Source organism: Anomalospiza imberbis, chromosome 7, assembly GCF_031753505.1.
Source record: "Anomalospiza imberbis isolate Cuckoo-Finch-1a 21T00152 chromosome 7, ASM3175350v1, whole genome shotgun sequence".
Lineage (NCBI taxonomy): Eukaryota > Metazoa > Chordata > Aves > Passeriformes > Viduidae > Anomalospiza > Anomalospiza imberbis.
The window spans coordinates 12,468,042-12,488,772 of NC_089687.1; the positions used below are offsets into that span (position 1 = coordinate 12,468,042).

At 40.0% G+C, this 20,731-nt stretch overlaps 2 protein-coding genes across 8 annotated transcripts in view; both read right to left on the reverse strand.

Moving 5' to 3' along the window:
• EPB41L5 (erythrocyte membrane protein band 4.1 like 5) overlaps nt 1-11,408 on the reverse strand; it is a 49,403-nt gene extending 37,995 nt beyond the window's left edge. For 2 of the 5 annotated variants that reach the window (XM_068195431.1, XM_068195429.1), the window contains exons 1-2: nt 11,052-11,199; nt 10,108-10,292 (exon numbers count right to left, since the gene is read on the reverse strand). In XM_068195431.1, the coding sequence (XP_068051532.1) occupies nt 10,108-10,292; nt 11,052-11,151 (285 nt within the window). In that variant the 5' untranslated portion in view covers nt 11,152-11,199. Of the gene's footprint in view, nt 1-10,107; nt 10,293-10,728; nt 10,851-11,051; nt 11,200-11,223 lie in introns of those variants that run through there. The other 3 variants (XM_068195432.1, XM_068195430.1, XM_068195433.1) reach the window with 3 other exon arrangements.
• Nucleotides 11,409-13,794: 2,386 nt separating this feature from the next.
• Nucleotides 13,795-20,731, reverse strand: part of PTPN4 (protein tyrosine phosphatase non-receptor type 4) — a 110,648-nt gene continuing 103,711 nt past the window's right edge. For all 3 annotated transcript variants that reach the window (XM_068195434.1, XM_068195438.1, XM_068195435.1), the window contains one exon: nt 13,795-20,353. In XM_068195434.1, coding sequence (XP_068051535.1) covers nt 20,267-20,353 — 87 coding nt within the window. In that variant the 3' untranslated portion in view covers nt 13,795-20,266. The remainder of the gene's footprint in view (nt 20,354-20,731) is intronic.

Sequence of the window (20,731 nt, forward strand, 5' to 3'; positions counted from 1 at the left end):
ATAATGTGGACACCTTTTTTCACCCCCTTGTATTTTCTGATGGCTTCTTTTCTCAAAGGCAAATGTACACCCCACAAGAAACACACAGAATATCCATAAAGAACTTGCATAATCTCCTTTCTTGGAAAATGTCAACACTGACTTGCCAGCAGTGTTAAAATGTCATTTTATCATTTTTCCTTTTAGGCTTTCCTTACTCACTGACACTCAATAGAACTGGAAACACAGGCAGTACAACTGCAATAACCAATGTACTGGAAAACTTTAGGAGCCAAGTACAGCAAATTGCTTATGAATTCACTACTGTTTGGTATCTAGGCATTTCACCAGTTTAGAAGCAGGTAGCAAAACCTATTGAATTAGGAGATAGCATTCCATTAGCAAGTGCTTTTAACAACTACTAGGAAACAGTCTGGGGCAAGCAACTTGAATAAATAGCACTTAGAGATCACATGTACAAAACTAAGTTCATAAAACTAACTTCTAGGTGCAAAAAGCCAGCTCATATGCTCATACATAATTTATGAAAAAAACAGCTCTGGCCCCATGGAAACATCGCTTTTACAGTGACGATCTAAAAAATTAAACAGTTGTTTTTAAAGAGAAAGCACATAAATAGCACTGAGCAGTTTCTACACAGCATATATTCTTCACGCCACGAGCTCCATTATAACAATAAATGGAAAAAATATCTTAAGAGTTATCATATCTAAGATGCTTAAGTGTAGAAAAATACATTAATAAATTATTAGATCAGAGTAAAGGTTAAAAAAATTAAATGCAAACAAATGCAGGCATTATTTATGCTTACTCTGCCAGCAGCTAAAGGGTTTCTATTTCTGTAAAGCCACCATCTTGCAATCTTTTACCTCAATATTTACACATTCAGAACATGAGAACTGGGATAACTTTCTAAGCACATATTTAGTAAGCTAGTAATCAGCAAATCTAGTACACCTCTCAAAATTATGGGCCAGACAAATTTTTCTTCTCAGAAATAATCTAGTTTAATCAGAAAGTAATACCTAAGTAAGTAAAGTTACATGCTGTAATGCTTGTCATCTTCCTCTACCCTGATCTTCAAATATTTTATATTCAACTTTGCAATCAATATCGCTGCTTTACTTGATGTATCAGTTAAATCCAACACAACATATCATAGCCCAAAACAAAAGCTCGAAAAAAGTTTGTAAACAGAGCTTGTCAAAGCAAATTCTCACACAGTTATTTCTTTCCAGGTACTGGGGAGAATGGCAGGAACAGAAAGCATTTGGGCCAGGCAGGCAACTTCCCAAACACACAGCATCTACAAAACGTTATATAATGCAAGTACTAAATGTCAACCTCATCAAATTCATTCAGACAAAGTGTTTTCTGTTGGTCTCAGGAAAAAATTATTTCTCAGGCAATAACAGATTTATTAAACACCAGCTCAAACAGAAACCTTAAGGCAAACCATCTATAAATACAAACTCATACTTTTCTTTCATTGAGTCCATAGCCTCAGTCTTGAAAGACCAAGGCATTGAACTGTTGATATTTTTTCTCAACACGTGATATCTTCTATTTAAAGATTAATATAATAATACAGGTGAAATCAATTCAGCACCTGCAACAGCAAAACTAGAAAAACACTCTATGTGTGGAAAATCTCCCCTTATTGAGCAGAACATTTGAGATCCTTCTCAATTCCTCTGTAGGTCATCTTTAAAATCTGCAAATTAACCAGTTATCTCAGGCTAATTCCCTGCCAGTGACAGAAGCACTTTGACTCCAACATGAAACACTACACACACTACCTCAGACTACCCACAAGCAAAACTTCAATTTCTGAAGTGTCAAATTAGTTCAGAATGTGTTTGCCATTTCAGAAATCTCAGCAGAGGACTCAAAGATTAACTGGACCCTGAATGACTAATGTGGGATAAAGTCCCTGAAGAAGCAGTGGAGTGGCTCTGGAAAGATCTACAGGACTTCTGGTTGTTCTCTGACTTAAATCACCAGGGCTGTCAACATGGAATTCATTATGCTCCACTTTGCATATGACTTAAATCACCAGCAGCTGCATTTGGCGCAAGTCAGCAGAAGTGTCACACATGCTTTACTTTAGTAAAGTCTTTCCTCCTTAAACAAATAGCAACCAAAAATATTAATGCTTTGTAACCAGTCAACTTTCATGAATCAAAATTAACTTCTTTGTATTCAATAAAACTGAGTTCTCAAGAGTTTTCAAAGAGCAAAGATACACTCTTATTACATTTTCTTGTAAAAAATTGCCCTTTCTCATGGCAACATTGGTGCCAATAACATCACTGTTGTGGGTTCAATCCCCGTATAGGCCATTAAGAGTCAGACTCGACGATCCTTGTGGGCTCCTTCCAACTCAGAGTATTCTGTGATTCTGTGGAAGTCACATTTTTATCCTGCTGCTGTCCTATGCTTCCCCCCCCAACTTTCCTTCCCTGACAGCAGAGCTCAGGTTACACTCAAAGGACAAATATTTTCAAACTGTTTAATGGTTACCTACGAACTATTAACAACTCCACTCACAAGCAGTCCAGTCAGTGGCTGGTCCTCCCTTCAGGGCACAAATTAAACTTCTCATGGCTTTGCAATTCAGTAAAACCTGAATACTTGATTTACAGAGTTTGCTAGTCTCTCTAGGAAGCAACAGCAAACATCTCACAGCAGGAGAATGAACAACAGGAAAATGTAAATAAAATAAGCCATATATACAGGGCAGGACCTCTCCTGGTTTTGCCACACTGGATAAAAGCATCTTCTGATCACTTGGGAATGAATCACATGGCCCCCTCCGCCCCTTTCCCCAATGAAAGGGATGCTCCCAACTAATGACATCTCCTGCTGCTCTTAATAGCTGCAATTGCTGGCTGAGTAGGAGTTACAGAGGCTGGGCTTAGCCCGGCAGCTCAGCAGCGAGGCTGGGTGTTCCCCTCGGCCGGCTGGTTTGTCCCTTCACTGCCGCTAAGGCATCCCGAGACATTCTCCTCGGCTCAGGCACTGCCTAAAACCTGAAAGGCAGCATTTATGCCCTCTTCTCATGGTCTCAGAGTATCGGCCACTTCACGGACACGCATCCACGAGGATAAGGCAGCCAGGTGCTCCAACCCTGCCTGATGTCAAAGCCACCTCCAGTACGAGAGCAGCACAGAATCAACACCAGCTCACAGGAACTGGAGAGGAGCTTGTGCTGGGTGAGCACCAGCTGAATGGCTCACTTAAAGGCTTTAATCGCAGCAAAGTAGATCTTTTTTTCTCCAAAACGTGAAAAAAAAAAAACCCAAGAACAAAATACCCACCTAAATAAATCTACTAATTAAAATACTTATCAGAAAATAATCTTTCCTATTTATTTCTTTCTTTGTGAAGAAATGGAGGGCCCTATACAAGATGAACTTTGAAAAAAATAGATGAATAAGCATCACCTTCATGGGACTTACTATCCCCTGCATCTTTGCAGCTGTACTTTTTGTTTTGATTCCTTCAAATGATCATGTTAATATTTTTATTAACAATAACTAACAGAAGCTATTGTCTTCAATAGCTACCAAGTGGCAAAAATTTCCCTTCCTGATTTTTGTCAATTTATCAGCAGGGTTACCATTCACATGCATACATGCTTCCTTAGAAACATGCCATTTACACACACACACACACACAGAGGAGGTATGGGCCCCTATTCAGGATTTACAGCTACCCAGTTGCTAGGATGACACCTATGCATGTTTGCAGACCACAGCAGCACAGAAGCAGCAGATGAGCCTGTCCATTTTTTAAATGAAGTAAATCCTCTTCTCCAAAACCACAGGTTTCAAATAACTAAGGCATGAGAAAGCTTCAACAGTGAGCTTTAAAGGAAGATTTCATATCAATATCATGCAAAAGGTGTCTGTAGTTAACACCAATAAAGTCTGCTGCAGAACTGGAGGGTTAAAATCCCTTATTGTTACAAAGGCAGTGTTAGAAGTACACATTATTTGTATCACCCTGATCTTCTTATGGCTTTAAGTACTGACCTACAAATGGAGCTGCTCCTCTCCTCAGACACCAAGCACCACTCCTACCAATAACTTTTCCAAACTCTCCAGTCAATTTTCTCGTTCATCTGAAGATGCCACTGGCAGCAAAACACTAGTGCTTCTCTCTCTGGTTTATCCTCAGTTTTTGACAACACTGCCATATACACTTGTTAATATAAAACCCTGCAGGCTGGAAGGCTGGGGAGAATTTCTACCTCCAGATACACAGCTTGTCAATTCTTCTATTTACTCAGTGTTGCACAAGTACAGGAAGGCAAGCATTTGGGATTAAATATTTTGTTCTTTTATTCTCTGGAGAAAGAAGGCATTTCCCAAAAATCTTCATAACAAAGAAAATATTTCAATACCCATCCTAACTGTACATTCATTCGAGTGCTATGTAGAAGGATTTGAATGTACTGTGCTCAGGTTTATTGACCCTATTACATAAGAAGACAGACTCAAAACATTCATACCTGACAGTTTGTTTTGTGGAAGTCTCTGTTTCAACTTCCTGAAAGTTTTTATCTTCTAACTACCATTTTTATTTAACCAATTTTTTAATTCTAATACACAATATATCCAATGTTCAGCATTAAGGTTTACAGATTAAATGCCTCCCCCCATTATACTGTCAAACTTTTCGTTTTTATTTGGTGTTCCACCTGCAGGTTTCTCATGAGCACTCTGATTAAGAGCACCAGAGTCCCAAGGCTCTGAGCTCTTTGCAGTGGCAGTTCAGCAGGAAAGCAGGACTTCAGATAAAATTCACTGTGAGTTACGAACGTGAAACTTTCAGGCAACTAAACCAGCCTGCAGCACAAGCCCCAGAAACACTCTGGCAGCACACTGCAGGCCAAACAATTTAGTCTTCAAGCAGCACAGATTGCTGCCAGCTGCTCCCTTCCTTCCTCCCTCCTTTCCAACAGTGCCAGGGCATGGAACATTGCACCAAGGCTGAAATGCTTTTCTGCCATGGCCCCAAAGCAGCTGGGCTGCGAGCAGGACTCGTGCAGGACTCTGTGCTGCTCACAGGAGCACAGCCACTAAGCATCCCCTGCCTTAGGCTCCATCTCACCACGAATTTCAGTCTGGCAGCCCAGGAAGCACTGGCTCACCCTGCACTATGGCTGGGCCCCCTCCCACCACACAGCAGCAGCATCTCTGCTGCAGAACACACGCCTCGCCACTGATTTTGTCCACTTTCAGTCCCCTAAAGTCTTCTGGAAGTTTAAGCAAACACTCAAAAGCACGTCAATACTTTCAGACAGAAGATCACATGGGAAATAGAGTTTTAATCCAAAATTTTATAGCCTTAGTACACACAAAAAGGGGCACGTTCAAATATTTATTACTACTTTTGTCAGCTGAGCTTTATTTTGAAACTTTAGAGGTCAGCCTTGAGCACTCGGAGTACTCGTTTTATTTGATGACTGATTTTCCAGCATTTTTAGCAGTATTGGATTTTCTTGTTAATCAGCATCCATGCCAGGAACAGCATTATGTATTTCATATTTACATCCACAAATATTTAGCAAGTGGCCATAAATATTCCACAAGTTTTTAATAAACCAGAACGGATTATTAAGTAAAATCAACTATCACAATGCATCTCTGATCTTGCAGTCAGATCAACACAAATCATTTCTCTCCACAAAAAAGCCACTGGCACTCCTTAATGATTTTTGCATTCCAGATAGATTTCTTAATTTTTATTTAAAATAGGCACTACAGATACAGTCCTTTTTAAATCTTGTTTTTTACTCCAAAAGTCTAAACAGCTTAGTTCAATCCCACTATTACACACAGCCCTTGGACTGGTTTATACAAGACCTTGTTTTAATGATACTTCATTATAATAAGGACAAAACCATCTCCTTTTGCAACCTCCATATCAAATTTCATATATGTGTAAGTAAGGAATATTCCAAGATAAAAAACTACTCAGAGAGAGCATCCATTCTCGTAATTTCAGTCTTTCATCTTACACTACCAGGAAGCTTTTACCTAAACCTCTGCACGTACAGAAACTGGAATACAATTAACACTCCATTATCCATGAGAAGATTATGTAAATTGTGGGTTAGGCAGGGTCAGGTTTTTTTACTGAAACACTGCTGGCTTCCACAAAGTACAGTTCTGCTTCCATAAGACCCTACACTTACTATCTGTCTCTCTTGTAAGGCTGACCTTGCTCCCCCATAAAAAGCAATCAAAAAATTTTCTATTCCATTATTTATATTATAATTTTTCCCCCATCTACATTATCTTTTCCCTCCCCCAGTTAGTACTATGGATAGCATAGAATTGAGTAAACAAGAACTTAATTTTAAAATATTTTGATTTTTAAATCCTCTGGAGCTCTCTATTACTTAAAACAGCACTTGATTTCAAACTCTTGACAAACATTTTTGTTCCTAATTATTTAATAAGTTGTTGGTGACCCCAGATGAAAACTTTTTGTACTTCCACCTCACCAACTTGTCTTTCCTCACAAACCACGAGCACCAAGAGAGCTGGTATTCCAGCTGTTGAGGGGTTCCCTTGACAGACCAGACTGGTATGACTAAGCTGATGGAATCTTCAGGTTATAAACCAGGGCTATTCATGGCTTTTGAGCTTTGGGAATACCAGAGGTGCAGTGGGGGAAGATGTAGTTTAGTTTTGCATGGGAACAGGATGAAAAGTAAGATAAGGGATGTCAGCAAAACAGAGTTCTTGTCCTCTCACCACCCACACTACTCAGCAAACATTCCATCCAGGGATCTTAAACAATTGGAAGAAAAAGCATAACCTGACATTTGTCCAAATTTAACTCAAGTCAACAGAAAAGCAGAATGCATAACAAACAACATCCACAGCAGCATTTACAGACAACATCAATTTTACAAAAACTTGTTCAAGATCAACAAAGTAACAAGCTTCTTAGTGTTTCACTAAGCATGTAAGTCTGTAAAAATGGCCGAATGCATTTGGAGAAATCTAAAGCTTCAAAAGAGAGGTAAGAGATGAGGGAAACTACCAGGTCAAAATACAACTTTAAATTGGATATTAAGCTGTGGGGAAAAAACCTGACACCTTTCAATCTGCCCCAAAAAACCACTGATAACTCGCATTAAGTTCATGCCTCCCATTTTGAACATACCAAGGTGTCAGTAAATACTATACATGACACTGACATTCTTCAGTCATTGACATGCTACAAAAGCAGTAGATTCTTGCAAAGAATCCCGTCTATGTACTGTGTATGACTGCAGCTTTGGTGAAAAGTTCAAGTCAGGCATTTTTCTAATTAAAAACAACAGAAGACACAGAAAAGCAGAAAGATTAAGTGGCTTGACACACACCAAAGATAACATCAGTGGACAAAAAGCAGAGTTACTGCTCAAATCCTGGCTCTGTGTCCAATAAGTTAAATTTCAACTGCATCATTTACAACCTGTCCCTTCTTTCTCATTGTAAATATTCGGAAAATATCAGTCTTTGCTATTTAATAACTCTCAAATGCATTTGGCTTGCATGGCAGCGTCCCTTGTAGTTGCTTCTTGCTGCTGATTTTGCCTTTCCTTTTTTTTTTTTTTAATTAAGGAGAAATTCGGCAATCTCAGATTCAATTATATCAATGATTGTAAATGCAGAATACTCTTCTCAGTAAAAAAAATCACTGTAAGGATAGAGCTCAATGGCATTTTGAGCAAACTTAAGCCTGGTTATCACCTCTAAATACTTCTTCACCACATTTGGGGAGGCACATGGGGAACCAGATTGGAGAATCACTCCAGCTGGAAACTACATAACGAAATTATACTGATTATTTTCAGCCACAGCATTTTCTTGACTTAGCTTACTGCCTGGCTGCTAAAAAACTGTTTCTCCTGCCAAGGGGTATGAGAAAACAAGGACAAACGCAATAACGAAAGCAACATCTTTTCTTCCTGTGGCAGCAACAGCTTATGCCACTGTAAAGTATTTGTGTAGCCATGGATTTAAAAAGGTATGGCATTCATTCCTGCCTAGACAACTCTTTCTCTGGCTGTGAACTAACCTGTTTGCTAAATGATTCATTCTCAAGAAAAGCTTTGTTATTTATTTTTTTTAATAAAACAATTTCACAGCGCTTAGGTAGACAATGTGACTGTGCACAAACTGGCAGAGCAGGGGGCACATCTTTGAGAGAAAGAGTTCATTTTAAAGCAAATTTACTGCCAACAAAATAACCAGTCACTGAAAAGATCTTATCTCAAAGAGGACAAAGATTCTCAAATAAAGGTTTTGTAAAAGAAAAAAAAATACATGTGTATATTTTTAATTTAAGCTTTACATTTTAGAAAGTGATGTTGTTTTGCCAGGATTTTGTACCCCACCACTTCATCCCCTGTCTTCCCTACCCTTTTTTCTTACCTTTCAGAGTCATCTCCAAAATACGAATGATGCAAATGGAGAAATAAGAATAAACACTCTAGGAAGTTTGAAATTAATCATTTAATTTACTTTTAATTTATTGTATTTTAATCACTGAAGAAACTGGTACATGTCAGCCACTGACGATGCACTGTAATTAACACATCAAGCGATGTCAATTTGGTTACTGTTACTCAGATGTTCACAATTAAGGATCTATGTTGGCTTTTAAAGAAAAATTCCGCAGTGAAAAGTTTCTTGTAGAAGTAAATAGGTACTACTGCACCCTGGTCTGAGATTTATAGGCCAGGTGGCAGGCTGTGACACCTCTTCAGGTTCAATTTATGCTCCTCAAAGCCTTAGAAATGTTGTTGGAGCCACCAGGAATTTGCCTACAGAGCCAACTCCAGCTCCAAAGATTACTGCTCTGGTTATGCAGAGACACCAATTTAAACTTGAGTACTTTTTAAGTATTAATTCTTGCTATAAAGTGTTTGTGGGCATTCCTGGCCTCAAATCAAACATCCTAGGCACTAAGCAGTACTGGATATATTTACTACATTGCTTCAGAGTTACAAATTGATGTTACCACCCTCTATAAACGCCTATCTGTACAGTTATTTTGCAAATAAAGATGCCAAAGGGTTTCTCTAACTCTAGATTATTAGGAGTTCAGGATATCACAAGAGTTATTTCTGCTATGTCAACAACACTGCTCAATCAAGCTGACTTCCTTGCACTACCGAAACACTCCACGATTAAAAAAGAAAGGGAAGAAAGCTGTGTGGAGCAGCCAGTCTTGAAATGGCTTTTCTTTCTAGTCAGCAGTTCCAACACCAGCACAGCTGTGATTGCAGCCAAAATCCTCTGCAACTAGTCAGGTCTCGCAGGTCCACACCTTTTTAACTTCCTAATGCTCAGCTGTGTGAGCTTAAAACAAGTCACTAACAACTATAACACATGGTAATGGAAAAACAGAGCACATCACTTCTGGTGCCACTGCTCATCCTGTTGGCCAAAACCAGGTATATAATTAGGCAGGCAGAACAGGCACGTGCATATTAAGGAAGCCTTAGAAATGTAAAACAGTGGCTAACACCTCACTCTGAATAAAGCACCATGCCAGGAGACAATCCCTGCTATATAATCTGCCCTGAGGAGGGGAAGGAAGCAGATTTTTCCTCTTCCCCTCCCCTGTCAAGTTAGTGTCAAAAACTGTGTTCATCTCTGACACAAAACCAGATCAAACCCAACCCACACAGAAATTCCTGCTAGTACTTCTGCTCATCCCTCCACTTCAACAAGTTACACCAAGAGAGTCACCTTCTTTGTATAGACAGATAGCTCACCAAAAAGAAAACCCAATTCACCAAACAGGTTATCCCCTCTAAGTTATGCCTTGGCACAACAATTGCATTAAAACACCAGAAAGTGGTCAGTGTGTAAGGCATGACGACATCTAGCAAAACAATCTCGAATTTCAGTGAATGCCAAAGTTAACTATTTCTTCAAAACCTTTTTATGAGCAGCAACTTAGTGGACATCAAGGCACAGGGTCGACTGCCAACAGCAAAGAGCAATACCTCTACCTAACTCGCAAACACCAATCCACATCAAAATAACACAAACCAAGCGTATTTCAAAAACACACTTGGATCGCTCGTACCGGCAAGTCCACGCTGACATCCGTCCCGTCCAGCAGCGCCACTCGGCAGGTGATGATGGATTTGGCGTCCCCAGCTGCAGGGATGTGGGTTGCAGCCCTTTGGGCCTCTCTCAGCCTCTCCTTCTCCGCATGCTTACGCATGGACCGGCGTCCGAGCGTGCGGCGGAAAAAGCTCAGCATCTCTGCTACAAAATCCAACGGGGAAAATGAACAGGGTGAAGTTTTTCTACAGAAGAAAAACCCTAAAAACAAAACAAACAAACCAACCAATCTCAAACACCACCATGAAGAAAAAAAAAAAAAAGCCTGCAATAAAGTTCTCAGAAAATCCTACACTTTGATAAAGAAACGCCAAGAATCAAACAGATTAAACAGATTTTCACTTTTATTTAAACACCCACAGTCTTCGGCTGTGAAAGCATTTGAAAAAAAACCCAGCTTAGAACTTTGAAGACTGCTGGGTGACTTTTTGGGAATACACGAAACTACGTTTAGGGAATAAAACAGCGATCGCGCAGATCACCTACTGTTCTCTGCAATCTTTCAATAATACAAACGCCACCGCGCGCTTCGCCGAGACGGCGATCCTCCGCAGCTGGGAGGCAACTCAGCACTGCATACCACCGGCTCCTCCGCTGGCTCACACGCTCCACCTCTCCCATGGAAAACAAGCGATAAGAGACCCTTCCCGCCTGAGCCGCGCTCCCAGCTTTCCGCGCACGAATGCCTCTGGCAGGAGCGGCGAGCGCCCCTCGGGCACGGCGCTGCCCGGCACACACCCGGAGCAGTGCGGGGAGTCAGCTCCGAGCCCGAGGAGCGCCCGCAGACGAGCCCCGGCCCCGCCGGCCGCCTTGCCCGGCCGCTCCGACCCCCGCCCGCGGCGCCCCTGCCCTTACATAACGCCCCGGCCCCGCGGCCCCGCTCCGGCCCCGCTCCGGGCTCACCTGCGGGGCGGCGGGAGCGTCCCCGCGGCGGCTCCTCCAGGCCCCGGGGGCGGGCGGGGGGCGGCGAGGGAGCCCCGCGAGGGGCCGGGCCGCCGGACATGGCGGAGCGACGTGGGAGGCCCTTAAACGGGCAGCGACGCGCCGGCCATTTCCTCCTCCCGCTCGCACTCACCTGGCGGCTCCGCTGGCCGCGCTCTCCTGCTCGGTGGCGGCGCGGAGATGGAGGCGGAGGGCGGCGGGAAGGGGAGGCGGCAGCCGGACGGGAGAAGGAACGCTCTGCTGCCCGCCGCGCTGGGAGCCCATCGCCCCTTTAACGGGGCGGGGCCCGGCGGAGAAGGGGCGCCCCCCCTCCCGTGCCAGGTGGTTTCGCCCGGCGGAGGGGCCGCCGCGGGGGGTGGGGGGGCGCGGCGCCGACCACGCGCTGCCCGGGGGGGCGGCAGCGCGGAGCCTGGAGCGGCCCGAGGGGCCGCGGCGGGGAGCGGGGGCGGTGGGGCGGCCCCGGGCTTGGGGCACCCCTGCGGACTGAGCCTTCGGGACGCGTTTCAGGTTATTTCCCAAAAGTTCTGGAGTTTTTGCTAATGCGGCGTGGAGGTTTCCCCTCGGTGGTTTGGTCAGGACTGTGACCAGCGCTCGGCTGCCCAGCGGTAACCTTTAGGCAAATGTGCGCTAGAACCATAAAATTTGTAAGAAAATCTTATCTTTAAACAGTGCCTGAAAGAGCAGCGGTAGCAGTGTATGAAATCAAGCAGAGCCGTCTACAAACGAGCACTGTTAATATTTATACACTGAACTAAGGCTGCGACTACGAAATGCAGTTTGTATTTGAAGTTTCAATCCAGACGCGCAGCCTGTGCCGGTGCCCCGCGCTTCCATGGCTTTTCTCGCGTGTCACTGCAGCCCGGGGCACAAGCCCCGCTCCTCGGCAGCAGTTGCAGAGGGCTGCACTTCACTGCGCTTTTTTCATTTCATCAATATTTGTGTCCAGGTCAGTATTTGAGGAAAAGCGATATTAAACTTTCCGTGCATAATGCCAGCTCAAAGTGACAAGCTCGGAGTAAAGGAGCTCCCGGCACCTTCAAAATCCCAGGATAACTGGGAATCCAGCCTACCCAATAGCCTGGGAAAGCAGATACTTGGGCTAAAGATAACACAGCGTTTTTTATGCTCCGCTCTGAATCGCGGGCTGACACCCGCTCAGTCCCTGCCAGGCAGTGGAACTGGCAAAATGAAACCCACATTAATACCTCAGCTCCGCTCCTGGACATACATCGAGTTCCCTTGTTTACTGAAATGGGGGGAAAATGAAAAAGGCTGACAGGTAAGTGCCCATACTTGCCGATGAAGTAACAGGTTGACAACCACTCTCCTGCCGCTGGGAGGAGCAGGGCGAGCTTTGAGGAAAGGCGAGATCCACATTCATGTGCCTGTTTATTTATTCAGAAAGGTGAATTACGAAATGGGGGCAAATTTAGATATTTACTTTTTATCAGAGGAACAGGGACTATGCTTGCTCTCAGTAGCCTGTCATGAAATACCTGTGGGAGCTTGCAATAAAGTTCCCAAAGAAACTGTACAAAATCTTACTATATTTAATGTGGAAAAATAATTTACCTTGAGGGTTTGCAGATATCTGATGAATTTTCAGATCAACTAGCCAATGGCTTGCATATCAAAGATGCTTAGTTTGTAGTGGAGATCTGCTAAGTAAATGGGAGTCTCCTGACTATTAGTCTACACTAATTCACATTCTCCTATACAACAAAGAATTGTGGAGAATTCCCTGATTCTTGGACGTTGTCCCTAAATGTTCTAACCATCTTCAACTATTCCTCAAATTGAGCTTCTTTCCACTCAGTCATTCACAAGCTCCCATGTTGGCACCAAGATTATGTTCTTCCTGTAGCAACAGTGACAAAAAAGCTTAGTTGCTCATTTTTGCAATTTCTACTTCACACCACCCTCTTGCTACTCTTCCTGTAATTGCAGTCTACTCCTTCCTCGCTATTTGCTACTCAGATACAGTCCAAGTATGTACAGTACACATTCGACTGTGTAACCTGTCACTTGTCTTATATCCAGCCTTCCTATTCCAGTTTAAACAGATCTCCTATTGAAAAGCCTCTTCTTACATCTGTTTATCTCTTTAAAGTGTTTTCCCACTAGTTTATATTTTTGTACTTCAAATCCAAACACCCTGTCCTCACTTTAAAGTCCTGTATTTTTCAGTGGAATTAAGAACATATGGGGGTCTCAGACACTCATTCCTCCTGAGAATTTTGTCTTGCCTCCTAAGCCCTTTCATTATCTTTACCCACTTTTGTTTTGAACATCCCGTCACTTTTTGGCAGCAAATACTTCATCACAAGCTTCCATCTGGAATTTTTGTTCTTCAAATCAGTGTTCATCATACCCCCAGCTTTTTGATCACATTATCTCTACTGAACACCATCTCCAATACACTCACTGTATAAAAGTTAATTTAAAAGTTATTATTCCATTAGAGCAAATCTTGCAGTATTTATATATTTTCAGGCAAAAACTTGGGCTGATGCTTTAACCAAGCAACTTAATTCCTGATAATTTGCAACCTCTTCTAATGCACAATCCATAGGGGTGTATTTATGTCATACAATGGCAAGAAGGAAAATACAAGGTGAACATTATCTGGCACCAGACACATATAAATGTGGCACAGCAAAACCATGTGTACAGTAGCAAGAAAATCGGAAAAAAAAAATTAAACTTTAAATTACTAAAGCACATCTTTATTTTGCAATTAAACAATTAAGATCCACAAGTAAACTATATATATTTTTTCAAGTCTGTACCTAGACAACTATTTGTCAACTGAAATTAAATATATCCACAAAATATGCATAACAGCATTTTTTCCACATAATAGAATGAAATTTTACTTAAGACTAAAACAAGACTTGTTAAGTGTTAATTAGCATATTTATCCTGGGAACTGCTGGTTTTCGGTAGAAGTTAGTGTATAATTTTAATGGCAAGAATTTTATCAAAATGAGGACAAATACATAAGGCCCTTTAAAGCATACAGTAGCTGCAGTGACAAAAGCTGAATTTATTTTCACATTGTCCAGTGTTGACCAACTTCAAGTTTCCATCGTTTTCCATCGACCGCCCTGGCTGCTTAGCCAAGATGGTGCATTTAGGTTGTTGGTTTGTTTTTTCCCTCCCCCTCATGTGCTTTTAAACAAATTTATAGGCAGAAGTCTACTTATGGGAAGAGCCTTTGCATCCCCCCAGTATTAATAAAGATACACAAGAGTTAGTCTAAACAATGCAAGAGCTGTTCAACTCTGAGATGATTTACTCCACACTTGCAGTCCATCATTCAGCAGTATGAAACTGAGATGAAATTTGACAACTGAAATCCACAGATGGAGATGCAAATTAATTACCAGATGTAACTGGCAAAAATATTGCCACCATCTGATTGTTAATAATGATCTAAATAATACTCTTCCCTTTGTATTTACACATTGTATAGCACCTGTTACAGAAAAAAACCCAAACCTTACACAAACAGCCCTGCCAAATTGACTGGTTAGAATGGGATCACTGGTAAATGAAGCAAACCAAATGGAAAACAAATCTGGATACACTGGATAAGATAAAACCTTCACTCTCTTACCTTAATTTTGCTGTAAGATTATTATGGGTTATTACTATGGTGCCCCAATGTACTGAGATAATTGCACTGGATCATTTATAGTCCTTGTGGATATATTCTAGTTAAAGAACAAAACAGCTTAACGTAAACTGTTTAACCCTTTCACTCATGTCTCAGGCCCCTGGCCTAGGTGCAAAAGGGTGACAACTTCCTTAAACTTTGTTGTGCATTATCTTTAGTTATCAAAATTCAAATAAGTTAAAAAAAAAAAAGAATACTGTTTTCCAGGTAATTGATCTAATATTAAAAATAATGCTTAGCAGAAACATTTACAGTAAACATAGCTAATTTGCAGCTAGCTGAGAGAGATCACATAAATTTACAAGTACCCTGTAAGTTTCTATTTGAACCTTTTTTTTTTCCTTTTTTGTTCTTTTCCCAAATGCAGGCTTCATATTCATATTAAGACAGGAAAATTGAGATGATAGAGTTATCTTATTAATATCTATTTTCTGAAAATTCCTCAGAAACACATGAACAATCAACAAGAAATGGTTGGCAATAGAAAGCATTTGTACCAGGGTGTAATCCAAATCATCTCTGTACAGAAACCCATTAAGCATCTCTCTCCAAACCCAATTTATTTTGTCCAATAGTTCAGTCAGTAGTAAGCATGAGATAAAGTGCTACTATTCAAACATCAAAACACTTTGAAAAAAATGATCCTTTAAAACATGTAAGCTTGCTAAATATGAAACACCACAACCAACAAGCTGCCAGCCAGTCCGTGAACCACCGTTCTTGTTACAGCAGACTAGAATCAGATATTTTAGTTGCTTTTTAAAATGACACTACTAATCAAAATGTCTAAATTTTAAAAGTTGAATATTTCAGCTTTTTTTTTAAAAGAAAGTCGTTAATCTCCCCTTTTCACCATTGAGATCTCAATGAGCAAACATGCCAAAGCCAATAGCCAGAACTTACAGCTTATGCACCAGATCAAAACGTGTAGCAGGAGAAGCTCTATGAAAAGGGGCTTCCCACACCTGTGGGAGTAACAAGCACAGAGGTAAAATTCAGTGAAAAGGAACTGGCCTTCTTTGCAGACTTCTAAACAAACGAGTGACTAAGTGCAGTGGGTAACAGAGACTGGACAGAACAGTTACACTGAAACAAACCAACCATTTCCTCCTTCTAACAGCTTCCCAATCACCACTAATTATAAATCCCTGCATATTCATGCAAGATCCACACGTAATCAATGAGTATGTTTTTACCAGATCTTAATACTGGATCCTAGCACTAGAAGTAGCAATGGGAAAGAACTTTTTCAGTCTCAAGACAAAAGATGGGTACACTGAAATTGGCAAATACACCCAACCCAGCCAACTGGGGACCTGAGATGTGAGCTACTAAAAGAGTGCAACTGATATTAGAGGACACTATTCTTCAACTTGGTGGAAGTCCAAATATGCAACATTTTCATGTGGACCATAACCAAATCACTCCTTTTATCCTCAGGGCTGAGGGGCTTGCTGATTGCCTGCATAGTGGCTCTACAAACAAAACAACAGCATATGTACTGGACAACCTTCTTTTGCTTGGAAACTGGTGGATCCGTAGAGCTTTTCATGCTCATGCTAATTCCCTGAGCCACCAAACATCACCCACGTACCTGCACACACACTGCATAAGCATAAAAATATCACCTAATTCAGCTCCACAGCATACCTGGAGCTCCAACATCTCCATGCCAGACCTTCCCTTCGTCCCATTTCCCTGGGCAGTGCAACTGCAGCACATCTGCTGCATTTTGGCCCTTCCACAGGTACCATGAAGCTTTTTGGAAGGTCTCCACAGAAAGTTGCCAGCTACACAAGTTCCATAACAACCTCCTCATGTTCCTTTAATGTCCCAACTGCTTTCTCACCCTTTCTTTACTAGATGGTGTGCCAGACTGTAATCAGATATTCTAGAAGTGTTATTGCTTTATCTATATGGCATATAAGCTTTTGAGATTTAACAGAGAAACGTGGAAGAAATGTCAGCTAGCATTAAATTTAGTGAGAAAAACCCCCAGGTGTTCTCTTTTTCCTAACTGGGAGAGAATAGATAAAAATCAAATGCATGCAGTATTTTACTGTGTAATACCTACAAGTGACTGAAAATACCAAATGCTTCCAAATTCAGGATAAATGAAATTTTCAGCCTTCAATTACCTGGGATATCTAATGCAGTATTTCTCAAAGTGGACTGGCTGACAGTCTGTAGGTGGTTTATTAAACAATACCTGCATCTTATTTCATATTTAGCAAAAATAAAAAATGCTCCCAAAAAACACTCAAAGCCCCCACTAGAGCCCCATGTCTTCCTACTAAAAAACCCTTCCAATCAATTTTAAACAAGAGATGGTAGTGGTAGTTTTCAATCTGAACCTAAAAGTAAAAACAAAAATCTTAACATTTTACATTGGCACAAAATTGTCATAATATTGCTCTTATTTACAATGAAAACTACTTTTTTTTTTTCTTTAACTGGATTTGTATCATGGAAGTGTTAGAAACATACTCTTTCCCACACCCACCCAACATTTTTCCTAATCAAATGGTATGAAAATAATTATTCATAAAATCCAACAGTCATAACACCAATCACATATAGGTCTATAAGTCATTATGTCTGAAAGATACATTCATGTTTTGTACAGCATGAAACATACAAAAACTTCTTTAAAAAACTCTTAAGGATGATACAGATCTTCATAACCCAAAGTAAAATATTAAGCAGTTTTGCTTTTTTTGGCCATATAAAAATATTTTAAAGGCCATTTATACCACAACAGGTAGAAAAATTTAAATGACTGATTTATGGTGCAGAAAGGCTTCAGTGCTATTCTTTTTCCCAAGCAGTTTTTGGTTACCTTTATCCTGGCTTTGGAGAAGCCAAAAGCCACTGAGATGCTGATGGTCAGTTAATTAAGAATAGATACTTTGTTTCTTTTTTTTTTCCCCAATGCAGCTAGTTAATAAACTATAAGTCAGTGCAGAGAAAAATTCTGAAGAGACCTATTATTCTTGTCTGTGTTTGTAATCAAAACAGTGATGACAGATGACCAATACATATCCCACACTAAATTGTGGTATAAATGGGACTTTTGAACTCAAACTGCTATGGCAATTTTACATAAGAATATTTAAATATGTGACATGCCAATATTATATAATGCTGCTATAACTGCCATTTCTGATTTCCCTCAAAATAACAGGGCAAATGCTATTTTTGTTTACAACTTAACTATGAAGAAAATTTCTTTCAGTATAATGGATGAATTATTTTACTTTTTGGACGTTAAGTGCTGAGTTCAATATAACCGTCTAACTAGCCAGCAACTCAGCTAATAACCTGATCATGTGGAAGTTAAAGAATTATAAAAAAGAATGTTTATTTCTTGCAAATGGCTTAAAATATAACTGAGATTAAAGCTACCGTATTACTCTTTTTCAGTTCAGTTCAGATCCAAAGATTCTTGTAAAATTTATTTTTCACTGAGGGATAACACTGACTTAAGCATCAAATCTAGAAATATAAGTAACAGGGCCACAGCCCTCCTAATATTATTTTGTTTTCTAAAAATATTTAAAACTCTATCTTCCATTTGGCATTGTAGTTCTTGTTCATTACTAAGTCATAAGCCAGGATTTCATGTTTCCTGAATCCCTTTTCATTTAATAGTTCATAGCTGATCTGTTTCAAATGTCCATAGAACAAAGTATATTATACAATATAATTCTTCAATAGTTAAAAATTATTTAGCGTAGAACTTTGCATTTTAATTCTATGCTATATATATAGCTTACAACAAAATTTAATGGATAAACATTTTCAGGAAACCAATACAATAAATTAAAACTTTTAAATAGAGGGCACAAAGTTATGCTGTCACAGGGCAGTCAAATAAATGACTTTTAATGTTTTTTTCTTACAGTATATTACACTGGGTACCTTGCTTCTGACTTGGTTTCTCCTATACTAGAAAAATATTAAAAAATGGGGACACTTATGCATCTTTAGAATGAGCTCAGATACTGTATCAGACAGACATTTCTTACAAATCTTCTACCTACTTAAATAAGAAGCAACCCATACCAACTGGAACAATTTTGCACAAGCATAACAGAAGGCGACCGGGGTCATTATGAAATTAAAATTAAGTTCTGGGATAACTTCATAGTGTTCTCCTCCCTTCTCTCCTCCAAACAAATAAAAGAAAATAAAAGGCAGACCTGTACGAACATGGCTTGAAATCAACTATGAGGACTTAACAAGTTAGTTAGAAGGTAATGGAATTAAATCACATCTGATTGTAAGTTCAACTTAATTATCAGTGCTATTAAAGAGTTATGTCTAATCGAGTAAAACGGCTATTCTCAAAAAAAGGATAAAACCAGGTATCAGCTTCTAATGACCTACCAGCATTTCGTAGTAAGATGCTAGTAAGTTACTAGTTGGAAGAATGAAGGAATGTGTCAGATTTTTGATATAATTACAGCACAGCAGCATAAAATGCTCATTCATTAAGTTGGCAGAGGTGCTTTTGCTACAGAGAGTAGCACACAGGTACTTGTATAACGAAAGAGGGAATGGTATTTCCATGACCCCTTGTGGTAACGTATTCCAAGCACCAAGGGCCAGTTTAAAAATCTGAATCCATTAAGATAAATATGACAGGACAACACCACCCCCATGGAATCATGAGTGCCTTTCACTGGATGTACGCTGTAAGTCTCAAGGCACTTAAGGGGTTAAGACATAACGCATGCACTAGTTCCCATCACATAATCTGAAGTCACACAAATCAGAATACACCAGTGTATGACACACAAGCTGTGCCAAAGAAATGATGTTTATTTATATGTTGTTTTTTTTTAAATTTTATTGTTATTATTTTGTACAAGATGCTGGTAAGTGGGCATTATGCAGCTACTGCTGGGTTAACAGACACCAGCTCTCCTCTAACAACCAGCTGGTCTCTAGTAAGGGTGTAGGACAAAGTGTGCTGCATCAGTAGGCAGTGTGTATCTATCTAGTATTGGCAATATTGCTAATGTTGTAAAAAACAAAACTGTGAGAATCTGTACATAGTAAATAAACCTAGCACTGGAAAAAGACCATGGCTTAGTGTATTTTTTCATTTGTTTTTCATTTTAAGAGACATGGGTGTAAAACAGAGTGAAATAATTCCAAGCCTTGTTTGTAGCAATTCAACCAGAAGCGCAGTATATGGCACTACAATGAAATATCGTAGATTACCCTGAACACAATTAGTTCTTTCAGTTTATGGTTTGTTCGGAGCAAATCACGAAAATAAAGTCTTCAAACAGATGAAGGTTAGAAGAGTTTCAGAGACTGATTTTGTTTCAACGTAAAGTGCAACAGTGCTGAAGTTTTCAAAGTCCTTTGTCAATTCTTTGCTGTACTTCACTACCATTTCCTGCAAGCAGTATTATGGCACAAAGAATGTTGCCAGTTCATTATAGAGGACAGGATTCCTCAATTGATATCATAGGTTTTTTGCTCTTTACTTATGCAGTGATGCTTGTAAAGGTTTAATAAATCCTTCTTCATACACCTTCAAAATAGCTTCACATACAAATCTGTACTGACTCTGAAAAGGAAAGTAGATTCAGTAAATTGAAAAGAAATGTAATTGAAAAATGTCATTTGGAAACAGAAAAGGCCTCTAAGATTTCCCCACCCCATTCTCTTGACAGACCAAGAACTGTGTTTCAAAGTTAGTTTAGGAAACATAATACAAAATGAACTTTAGATGAGAGCATTTTGTTTCTCAAGAGAAGAATAGGATGAATGGCACTTTGAAATATATTCCAAAAGTCATACCCAAACCCCCAGTATTATTATTATTATTACAACATCACCTATTTAGTAATTTTCTGTTCTTCATTTCCTTGCTGAAATTTCACTGACCTCAGGTTTCCATGCCCTTGGATTTAGAAGCCATAGTTTCAATGCACTTTTTCATACT